This window comes from Aedes aegypti, chromosome 3 (genome assembly GCF_002204515.2).
Source record: "Aedes aegypti strain LVP_AGWG chromosome 3, AaegL5.0 Primary Assembly, whole genome shotgun sequence".
Classification (NCBI taxonomy): Eukaryota; Metazoa; Arthropoda; class Insecta; order Diptera; family Culicidae; genus Aedes; species Aedes aegypti.
In genome coordinates, this window is record NC_035109.1 from 132,456,418 (window position 1) to 132,468,554 (window position 12,137).

Below are 12,137 nucleotides of genomic sequence, written 5' to 3' on the forward strand. Positions count from 1 at the left end.
GAAATAATTCGCTAGATACATTTCGCCATACAAATATTTTTCGCGTTACCTGTTAGCGATTTTTCGTGCATAGACACTAGCGCAAGTGCGTTACTATGTGGTGAGTAGCGAATCAGGGCATGCATGTAACCAATTAATTATCAATTTTTTGGCAGAAAATCTTTTCGAACGCCGAGTGCTAAGGACGATCTTCGGCGGTGTGCAGGAGAACGGCATGTGGCGGCGAAGGATGAACCACGAGCTCGCTCAACTCTACGGCGAACCCATTATCGTGAAGGTAGCTAAAGCTGGAAGGATACGCTGGGCAGGGCATGTTGCAAGAATGCCGGTCAACAACCCTGTAAAGATGGTGTTCCCTACGAATCCGGTTGGAACAAGAAGGCGTGGGGCGCAGCGAGCTAGGTGGATTGACCAGGTACACCAGGACCTGGAGAGCGTGGGTCGCAGTCGAGGATGGAGAGAAGCGGCCATGAACCTTTAAGGCTCCCCCAGATCTAAGCGACTTTTTTACGGCGACAGCAACAAACAATCGCCGCGATTCCGCTGATTTTTGATTTCGCAGCGACTCGCGTCGTGTCTGTCAAGATGGTTCCATAGAAGAGTGCTTGCAGCGACACAACAACGAAATCGCGACGATTTTTTGTCGCTGTCGCCGTAAAAAATCGCGTAGATTTGGGGGAGCCTTAAATTGGCGAAATGTTGTTGGCGATGTAAAACCAAATAATTAAATAACAACACATTTTGAATCATATAAATATTAACATTAGGTCAGCATTAAAACAATTTGTTGAATTTGATTTTGAGCTCTGCGAATGTTAGTCTTGTTAATATTGATTATTGGCCGCATGGCTTTGAAGATATTCAGATCTACCTTGGGGAACCCCCAAAATAAAATTTCTTTGACCGCCATTTTGTTTTCAGTCAATTTTATTGGAAGTACACGAAGACAATTCCAAACTCCAGGATAGTTTACAAGCTACTCCATTCTCTGCAGACAGCAACTGACTGACAACTCAACTAGCAACTGCTGTTCCTTTTATTACATCCAGGTATCTACAATTAATTTACTACTACACTGAGGAAACGGAACGTATGAGGTACATAAGAATTTCTTATGGAATAACGACATAAGAAGTATTTTGTTTTTCATTCGAGAATCTTATAACATTCCACAACAGACTTATGAAATAACACTCATTACATAGACAGATATAATTCCATAAGAAACTCTTTTTGGATTTCAAAGCCATTGATCATTGGCATTCATAAGACACTCTAATGGAGTACGATTTTCTTAACAATTTCATACGAAAATCTTATGAAATACGTGGAGAGGTGCTAATAACAAAATATTCACGATTGAGATTCATAAGCGCGCGTATGACAATGATTAGTAACACTTGTGAAAAACAGTCGACTTCCTATCAAAAGCCACGTAAGAATTTCATACGAAATTCTTTTGGAATCATCTTTTGGAAGCATCTAATGAGATTCATAAGAAAAACTTGTGAAGTTTCATCGATCATTGCGTTCATAATACAAATAGGTATAATATCATAAGCCACTCTTATGAAGGATCATAGATATCAATTATGGAATTCTTTAGGACCATTATGTATTTAGAGAATCGCTCTTTGAATTTAGGAAAATAAAGATATTCATAAGATCTCTAATAATAACGACAAGAATTTCTTGTGAATATCGGACGTTTTGTGTTTCATAAGAATCTTATGAAAGAAAGAATACCAGTCAAGAAATCAATTCACAAGCGTTCTCTTATGAAATTCGTACGCAATTTCTGGCTCAGTGTATGCTTATAAGCATACCTCTACCACCGACGATACCCATATATTCTACTTACGGGTGCGACTCTACAATCTCAACAAACTTATCAAAAAAAAACTAGTGTCTGGGGTATACAATACCAAATTATAAGTAGCTTGTCTAAAAAAAATCACACAAATCCAAGAAATTTTTAAGATTTTCGTACGACCAGATTGGTACCAGGAATAAAAATGTTCATTACTCCAAAACGGTGGCACCAATTTTCCTCATTTTTTCATAACATATTCTCATTGATGTGTTGTTTCGAACAACGAATGACTGATCATGAGAAAAAATCTGTAGACTGAGATATTAACGTAAATTATGGCTGAACATCGGGCTCACAAGAAATTTCTGAATTGCTTCAGATCCAGATCACCAATGATCAATATAGACACATATTCTAAGGGGCCTTCCTTAGCCGAGTAGTTAGAGTCCGCGGCTATAAAGCAAAGCCATGCTGAAGGTGTCTGGGTTCGATTCCCGGTCGGTCCAGGATCTGTTCGTAATGGAAATTACCTTGACTTCCCTGGGCATACAATATCATCGTACCTGCCACACACGATATACAAATGCGAAAATGGCAACTAAGGCAAAGAAAGCTCTCAGTTAATAACTGTGGAAGTGCTAAAAAGAAGAAAACTAAACTGAGAAGCAGTCTCTGTCCCAGTGAGGATGCGGACGTTAATGCCAAGAAGAAGAACATATTCTAAAAATAGGAAGAATTTTTTGAGGGCATACACTGAGAAAAATCTACACATCAAGGTCGTGTGTTTTACTTATAGATTTGCACAATGAGGAAAACCACATGATTTGAGAGTGGTAGCCATATGGATTTCATCATTGATTTCACGGTATAATAAAATGTGTATCAACATTAGGTTTTCATGTGAAACAAACATGAATTTCCAAATATTAAATCATGAAAACCAACTGGTTTGCTTATTGAATTCGAAATGTAGTAGCTTTAGAGAGTCATGTGTGATAGAAAATAAATGTCAAGGGACTGAAAGAAGAAATTTGGTAGAAAAACGTTTGCTCCCCATAATATGGATCCGAGGCTCCTCTGCTTGTCGCAAGCTCTCTTGATTTTTTTTGTTCAAACCCGTGAGCCAGCAACAAGCGGGGCGCCGCAAATCCATAATTTGGGAAGCCAGGGATAAGCATATTCCATTTTTTTCGAAACTGAAAGCCAGGAAAATCTGTTAGTGGAATCCGATTTTTCTACTAAACTATACATTAATCAATGTTTTCTTATAGAAAGGTAGAACTCTCGTATATCGGTCAACTTCACTAATAAAAGAAAAATCGAATTCACAAATTTTCATCTAACACTTTCAGCTTCAAAATTTGCTTCTTCTCTTTGGAAGCATGATGATGACTGTCGTTCGACACGAGGTCCAACCGCAATTCAGTTCACTATGCATCCCATGAGTTGATCACAAACAATTTAGAAGCTTTGAACATGGAAATCGATAGCATAGCTCATGGATTTCATCATAACAATCTTATTGCGCAAATCAATGAATCGACCAACTTGAACATTATTATTATGACACAAGATAACCATAAGCAAAACACACTGAATTCGTGTTGGAGTGATGATCTATGCGTCCATAGGTTGACACATACGAATCTGAAGAGAAAGCTTCGGGAACTTATGTGGAAAAAATATGGAATCCCTGTTGTCGGTTGATGAATCAATCCATGAAGCAAAACACAGGAATATAATGTGTAACACACACGAAGTTTGCAAGAAAATCATAGCAAATCGATATGGACGTTCATGAATCGATCCATAATTTTAAACACACAGATCGAGCGTGTGGATTTTTATCAGTGTATGAAAAAATGGTGTCCGGCCATTTTGCCGAACGCCTTTTGGCTGAATGCCGTTTGGCCGAATACGAAAAAAAAAAAAATCAAAATGCTACAACGCTGAAATATATGATTGATGATAAAATGAATGATGATGATAATAAAATTGAACCGTCTATTCAGGACGAAGTTGTGGACTCTAAGTTGATGGTTGATTCGTCTCTCGGGTTACCAACGGTGTGCTAAGGTTTCAAGTATCTTCTTATTAAAATAGAATTTCTTTTGAGTTATACTTGTTTCATTCATATCGGCAATAATTTAGCTTTTATTTACATTGAGAATTTTACCTTCTTTAAATCATTGACAGTTCTTTGCAGTTATACTAATAAAATGAATATTTGCATTACACGTGCTAAAATTTTCATAAGAGATTTTTCCTTCTTTTGATCATAGGTTATTCTATTAAGAGTGAAGTATTTTTTATAGTTATTAGAACTAAGGCTTGTTCATAAGGAGTCTTTTCAAAATATATTTTTAGCACAATGGTTAACTTAGATGAGATGTCTTTCTCCTTCAAGATTTAGATTGCAACGTATGAACTGAACTCTGCACCGTTGCTTACGTAAAGCAGCAAACCGAACGACTCAGTGAACACTTACGTCGATGAAGCTCACTGGTTCTCCGTTGTGAAAAAAAAAACAATGAAACAAAGACATGTGGTTGCTAGAACTATGAAATATTTTACTTGGCACTATTCGAGAGATTGAAGCAACCCGATCCAGCAGAAGAACGATCAAGATGTAAACCGTTTTAGTTACTGTCAGAGGCCTACAAGACTACAAACGTGATGCGAAAACCTCTGCTGCCAGCTCTTACCCCTAGCAGAAAAGTGAATGATTGCTTACATTTATGACGTTCTACTTTCATTGACTGTTTCTAAAACTAACACTAAAGAGTTAACTATTTGTATATCAACGATGATTTATCTTTCTTTAAGAATGAGCAGAATAATTTCTTTGAAAATCATAAGAAATGCATGCTAACTTTAGTTTACTATTGTTTTAAATTTCTGCCAAACGGCATTCGGCCAAATGACATTCGATCAAAAGACCCTTTCGGCCAAATGGCGTTCGGCCAAACGGTATTCGGCCAAATGACATTTGGCCAAATGACCCGGAACCGAAAAAATGGTGCAAAAATATAAAAAATATGGCTTTTTGAATATATTGTTGTGGTAAAAAAAAAGAAGCTGCCGGTAGAGGGGTTAATTACCAAATAGTTTATTGGGGGGTCGTCTCAGTTCGAAAAATTGTCAAAAATGCCTTACGTAATTCATGGACAGCCCCATAGCCTTGACGTCCTAACCATTAATGGTGGTAAGCTCCATCGAAGTTACGACGCGCCGTGTCCTTTGTGTAGTGCATGTCGTTTTACTTTGTCACTATCGAGAAGTGATAAAGCATTCGATTTTCTTACAGTTGTAATTCCTAACTTGATCACAGGAAAGGATTCTAACTGAAAGGTTCCTACCCTTCGAAGAGTGTGGTGCATGCACTCTTCACAGGCGCGCCCCTTTATCAAGCAAAATCGGATCCATCGATAAAGCCAAGAAATTACACCGATATTGTCCATGCATCAGAATCCTAGTCCTTACTTCTTCAAACTAGAGAACGAAATAAATAAAAGATTAGAAAACAAATTGTTGAATTCGACTCATTTTTTTTCCTTGTCTCAAGATCATTCTCGGCAACTAGGAAAACCGAGACTTGTCACTTTCAACAAGGTTTAAAATGTAACCAGGACTAAAAGTGTTCCTTTGATTACTATAACATCCTGTTCTCTTCGTTTGAAGCAGTCAGGACTAGGGTTCACTGGTAGATCTTTACCCCATAACGCACCACGAAAAGGTGATCTACCCGCGTTAGCTTACCACTATAAGTCAATAATGAAAAAAATACATGATTGCAGGTAGAGATAGAGGTTAATTTGATGGTGTTGGTAAATGATCTGAATTTTGAAAATGGGACCTAGAAATAAAACTTTATATCACGAAGTGGGTCACTTCCAATTTAATAGTTACATTCAGTATCCCAAAGATAATAATCTTCTTAAATAGTATAGCAAACGCAGGTGAAGACGATATGTCGGTTGTTCGTCAGTGACTTGTCCATACGTCCATGAAAACCTGTTTTGTCCGTCATCTAAAATAAAAATGAGTAAAATAATTGCATGATAATGATACATTATCTCAACTAGCGGAACGAAACTGAACCAACGAGTAGATCATAGTGCTCATTCGAGATAATGTAAAAATATATTGAAACAAAAATCAACATTAAATCTCACGAAGAATCACGAAGTTCTCTCCGGTTCGAATTCCTTTGCAAGCGCTGCGATTGTCTATTTTGACGAAATGGAAATAGTCTAGGCAGCTGTTGCAATTTCTTAACACGGTCGACGATCTCCCCGAACATATGATTACTGAAATGGGATATTTTGTCTAAAGCAGACGGATTGTAACGACCTTCAACGGGCTCAATATCGTATGTACGAAGGCCCTCTGAATGCTTCTCTACCGTTTTGGTTCCATACTTGATCGGAATCGTAAGATTTTTTTCATTGTGACGCCTATAAATTTCGTAGTATACCTCTGCAAGATCTCTAACGTCCTGTAAAGCCGTTTTTCCGTCATTTGCTACTAGAATAGGAGTGATATGCCTTCGAATTAATTCAAATGATGGGGGCTTAGCGCTCCCTACATAAACTTCCTTTTCATCAGGATCTTGGAAAGGCGATCCCACAAACGGTTCACCGCCATGGCTTACTGATAAACAGCCAGTTCCGTCATCGGGAACGCATTGACAAATGTATCCTAGTTTAACCAAATCGTTACAATTGACCTTATCTGCAGTTGTTCTTTTATAACGTTTTCTAGGGAAGCAATAGTCAAACTCAAACTCTTCATGAACTGAGTTTCCGCTGGATCGGAATTCGTACAACTTATTTCGACTAAGCACTTGATGATAGCTCTTATTGGTACAGTAATGTTCCGTCTCTGAAGCGTCGTTAAGGCTCATATTAAAAATATTTCCATACTGGCAAAGAGGACATTCACAATCTGAAAATAAATAATAAAGATTAGCACTGATCACTAACAGCTGAATTAATTCAGTTTTACCTTTTGGATTGTGTTCCACCCTAGCGGACAACCTCAGTTTCTTCGGGCAAGGAGGATCCACAGGTTTCTCCACGTTTGCGTCCAACGTTTCAAACTTTTGGCAGGGGCAGTGTGGATCGATCACCTGCACGTTGTATGAATAGTTTTTCGGGGGAGGACATTCCGGATCTACTGGTTTTTCCACATTGAAACTCGCCCGACACGGAACACAATTATTGCAGCATCGATCCGTCACATGCGCAGGTCCTTGTGGCTGTAAATTTCACATGCTGTTTGTGAGCAATCTGCGTTTTCTATATGGACTATGCACAATCACCTTAGCTTCCGTCTGCCTCGCCACGAATATCACCACACAACTCAGCACCAAGAAAATCGAATTCTTCATTGTGGAAATTCGCCAACTGGACAAGGTTCCAGCCTAGAGTGTTAGTTTTGATGGATTTCGGCGCGCCATTATCTTAGACGGCTATCATGTAGTAAAAAGGTTACAATTGTAGCGCATGAGCGAAAGAATGGCACGTAGGTCTAAAGGCATACTAAGAACTGACCCATCGTGTGGCTCATGTTATGCCGATAGTAGCATTTTTGCGCCAGTAGTTTGTAACTGTACATTGTTCGCTTCTTACAGTTCTGTGGTATGGCTTAATCACAATGTTTTTATCCATACTAGGGTACGCTCTTTGTAAACTGTGTTAGAACGAAGTGTTGCAGTTTTGTCTAGCTCCATAAAGAAAGTTCCGAACACGAAATTGGATGCTAAGGGATCGTTCAAATATTACGTAACGCAGCAGAGGGAGGGAGGGGGTTTCACATGGTGGTTACGGTCCATACAAAAATTTGAAATTTTCCATACAAAAGCTGTTACGAGGGGGAGGAAGGGGGTCTAAAATTGCCAAACTTTGCGTTACGTAATATTTGAATGAACCCTAAACTTACTGATATGGACAATGAGGTGGTTACCATAATCCGGGGTAACATTGATCAGCGGGGAAACATTGATCGCAATGACCCTCCTCGTAAATAGTTCAAATCAACATTGGGGTTATGCACAAATTACGTCACGCTCCAAGGGGGGGAGGGGATCAAGCCAAGCGTGACAAGCCTTACAAAATTTTTGATTGACTTATACAAAAAACGTAACAAAGAGGGGGAGGGGAGTCGAAAAAATCGAAATTTATTGATGAAACATTTTCAATACATAAATGACGATTCCCTTTCTTCTATTCGTGAACTAATCAACATTAAGAATTTCGTAAAAATTGAGTTGCGTAAATTTTTCAACTTTTGGAAACAATGATGTTTATGATTATGGATGACGCGATCGAAGAATCGTGTCTCACAAGAGTTCTGAAAACCATAAGAGCAAGAGAAATGTGGTTGTGACTAAAATTGACATCGCTGAAAACGATTCCGTTGTCAAAACTTTCATAATTCGCAAATTACCTTAAAGAATACATAATTCCCTTAGGAGATTGTCTACCTTTAGGCATATTCCACAATGCAAGGTGTTTTTTAATTTTGAAATAACTCAAAAAGTAAAAGGTTTGAAAGAGTTTGGCCTTCATATTCGACTTCAGGGACCATGATTTTAGTAAGTAAAGATCTTTTCAATATCACCGAACGTTGCTTTCATGGGTGATCAATGTTACCCCATATCAGCTAAATAAAAAAAATCACTTCCAATGGTTCCGATGCTCCAATGCTGTCAAGTAAGAGAATTTTACTCCAAATACAGTCGCCTCTCCACATCTCGATATCTAAGGGACCATCGAGATAGGGAGAAATCGAGACATAGAACATTAATTTAATGAACACTAGATTGAAAATCACTCCGTTAGGTATTAGAAAAGGGGCCCAGATAGCCGTAGCGGTAAACGCGCAGCTATTCAGCAAGACCAAGCTGAGGGTCGTGGGTTCGAATCCCACCGGTCGAGGATCTTTTCGGGTTGGAAATTTTCTCGACTTCCCAGGGCATAAAGTATCTTCGTACCTGCCACACGATATACGCATGCAAAAATGGTCATTGGCATAGTAAGCTCTCAGTTAATAACTGTGGAAGTGCTCATAAGAACACTAAGCTGAGAAGCAGGCTCTGTCCCAGTGGGGACGTAACGCCAGAAAGAAGAAGGTATTAGAAAAATAATAAACAAACAAACTTCATTTAGAGTTTCCAAATTGTTCTGAATCGCTTCAATCTGGTCTAGTAACCTTTGATATTGGTCATATCGACATACGGAGAGTAAATTTGAAACGAAAAATCAACAGGAGCACATCGAGATATGGAGATATCGAGATAAGGAGGATATCGAGATATGGAGAGAGAAAACGTATGCAAAACGAAGGGACCGAAGGTATCATCGACATAGGGAGAGCACATCGAGATGTGGAGAGTCGACTGTATTATAGAAATCGATTGAGATTTGGAGAAGCTATGGCTATTTGTTTTTTAAGATGTGAAAATTGTAATTTTCGTTCCAACTTTCAATGCATGAAACCAAATGAAGATAAAATTTAATTGTTTTTTTTTTTCATTGTAAGGGCGTTTCTAGGTCTATCATAAGGGTGCTTTGAAGTGTATTAGTTTATTTTAAATGCTTAGAAACCATATTTTGCAAATAGTGGAACAAAAGTTTAAATCAAAAGTTCGAACCATATATTATCATAGGAGCAAATAATCATTAGACATAGGGAGGGCACGGCCCCTCCATTTCGCAGGTAATATAACAGGGTGGCAGTTAAAGCGGGAAAAACAGTAGAAGCGGGAAAAATAGGAATTGGAATGTACCGAGAAAATTACGGGAAGAACCAGGAATTTGAGATAGTGAGCGAAAAATCGTTTTGAACGAACATTTTCAAACTTCAACTCATTAAATCATTAAAAATAAATGCTAAAAGGCGTTATCGACATACGGAGAGTAAATTTGAAACGAAAAATCAACAGGAGCACATCGAGATATGGAGATATCGAGATAAGGAGGATATCGAGATATGGAGAGAGAAAACGTATGCAAAACGAAGGGACCGAAGGTATCATCGACATAGGGAGAGCACATCGAGATGTGGAGAGTCGACTGTATTATAGAAATCGATTGAGATTTGGAGAAGCTATGGCTATTTGTTTTTTAAGATGTGAAAATTGTAATTTTCGTTCCAACTTTCAATGCATGAAACCAAATGAAGATAAAATTTAATTGTTTTTTTTTTTTTCATTGTAAGGGCGTTTCTAGGTCTATCATAAGGGTGCTTTGAAGTGTATTAGTTTATTTTAAATGCTTAGAAACCATATTTTGCAAATAGTGGAACAAAAGTTTAAATCAAAAGTTCGAACCATATATTATCATAGGAGCAAATAATCATTAGACATAGGGAGGGCACGGCCCCTCCATTTCGCAGGTAATATAACAGGGTGGCAGTTAAAGCGGGAAAAACAGTAGAAGCGGGAAAAATAGGAATTGGAATGTACCGAGAAAATTACGGGAAGAACCAGGAATTTGAGATAGTGAGCGAAAAATCGTTTTGAACGAACATTTTCAAACTTCAACTCATTAAATCATTAAAAATAAATGCTAAAAGGCGTTATGTGTCATAATGTTGTTATTGAACATATGTGCTTTTGGACAAATAACTTTCATTGGAATGTATTCAACATTAAGCATAAGCTTAAGCATAGATGACCGTACAATTCGTAGTTGCTACTCCGTGATTGACCAGAACAATCGAAGTTGCACAGAGATTTGATGAATGGGGTTTTGGATTAGCTTACCATTCTCAATGTACACAAATCGAGAGGGGAAGGAATGTTAGTTCGACAACCGTTGTTACTAGATACCGAGTTCACCTCTGCAACTCCACGATTGTCATGTAGGGGATACTTGGTTAGTGGGAAAAGGTAGAGATCTGGGAGCCCCAGTTTTTGGAGATGCGATCCATGATATAATCACGCCTAACCGGATTCGCGAAATAATTCGATAATCACATTATAAGTCCAAGAAGTGTTCATCGCTCGCCCACGCAGGAGCAAGCGACACGATCAATAGATCAAACACTACTAGGCGATCGCGGCACATTTTCACTATGACGTGAACACGACGTGCGACATGGTTGATCCTGCCATCATCGCCCGCCCCGCAGGAGCAAGCGTCAAGGTCGAAGGATCAAACACTACTCCTTTCATCGGAATGTATTCAACATTGAAGATTTAGTTTCTTCTTTGCAACATTATGCTGCTTAAGGAAAATAACCATCATCGTTTTACACATTTTCAAAACCAGTTTTTTGCTCAACATTAAATTAATTTCATGAGAATATCTTTAAATTTGAACTAAAAACTGGTTTTTCATTTTTGATGATTGCTGATGATTGAATAATGGATTCATTAACCTTAAAAATATCTCACTTTTCTCAATAATTAACAATTCAGTTTTTTTTTATTTGGGTGCGAAATCAGAATCAAAGTTTATTAACCCTTAAAAGCTCGAGACGAACCTAGATTTTTTAATAAACCACAACTCGGAGACTAGTTGATGAACGAATTTGAAATAAATTTTGAACTAAATGCGATTAATTGGTCTTTCAATCTCTGGATGATACTTCGCCCCTGACCCCTCCCTCTTTTCTAGGTAACGGAAAAAGCGTGGACACGAGGGGTTCAAAATTGGTCTCAAACGGATATCTCAACATCCAAATCAGTCTTCTGCAAAATTATTCAGCAGACCAAGGACTATCTGGAGGTGAAAAATCTGATTAAAAATTCATCCGCTAGGTGGCGCTAGCGACAAATTTTATTCATTCATCTGTATCTCAAGATCCTTAACAGCTAGAAGGTTGGTGTCTTCGACAAAGCTGTTCAGCAGTTCAAGGGCTACCTGTCGGTAGAGTCTAATTAAGAATTGATCCGCTAGGTGGGGCTAGTAAAAAAATCTTCTCTACCTCAAGAAACTTATCAGCTAGAAGGTTGGTATCTTCGGTAAAGATATTGAGCAAATCAAGGGCTATCTGGTTGTGAAGAGTCTGAATGGAAATTCATCTACTAGGTGGCGTATGTGACCATTTTTCTTCAATTGTCTGTATCTCAAGATGCTTAACAGCTAGAAGGCTGGTATCTTCGGCAAAGCTGGTCAGCAGTTCAAGCTGTCCAGCGGTGAAGAGTCTGATAGGGAATTCATCCGCTAGGTGACGCTAGTAAAAGAAATCTTCAATATTCTCTACCTCAATATTCTTATCAGCTGGAAGGTTGTTGACTTCGGCAAAGTTATTTAGCACATTGAGGGCTATTTGGCGATGAAAAGTCTGAATGGCAGTTTATCCGCTAGGTGGA

At 38.4% G+C, this 12,137-nt stretch overlaps 1 protein-coding gene across 2 annotated transcripts; it reads right to left on the minus strand.

Annotated features, from left to right (window-relative positions):
• Positions 1-5,699: 5,699 nt before the first annotated feature.
• Positions 5,700-7,626, minus strand: LOC5571088. 2 transcript variants are annotated; one of them, XM_021853861.1, is made up of 4 exons: positions 7,137-7,626; positions 6,821-7,073; positions 6,739-6,760; positions 5,700-5,843 (listed from the first exon to the last, which is right to left on the minus strand). In XM_021853861.1, exons 1-4 carry the CDS (start codon positions 7,203-7,205, stop codon positions 5,840-5,842), a joined length of 348 nt encoding a protein of 115 aa, XP_021709553.1. In that variant the 5' UTR covers positions 7,206-7,626; the 3' UTR covers positions 5,700-5,839. The 2 variants fall into 2 exon arrangements, with proteins under 2 accessions (XP_021709553.1, XP_001659528.1); XM_001659478.2 differs by having other exon boundaries at positions 5,700-6,760.
• Positions 7,627-12,137: the final 4,511 nt, after the last annotated feature.

Coding starts and splice junctions, on each gene's coding strand:
- LOC5571088 (XM_001659478.2), bottom strand. CDS start 7,205: ATGAAGAATTCGATTTTCTTGGTGCTGAGTTGTGTGGTGATATTCGTG. Junction 7,074..7,136: donor CGAGGCAGACGGAAGCTAAG/GTGATTGTGCAT, acceptor TGAAATTTACAG/CCACAAGGACCTGCGCATGT. Junction 6,761..6,820: donor GGTGGAACACAATCCAAAAG/GTAAAACTGAAT, acceptor ATTTATTTTCAG/ATTGTGAATGTCCTCTTTGC.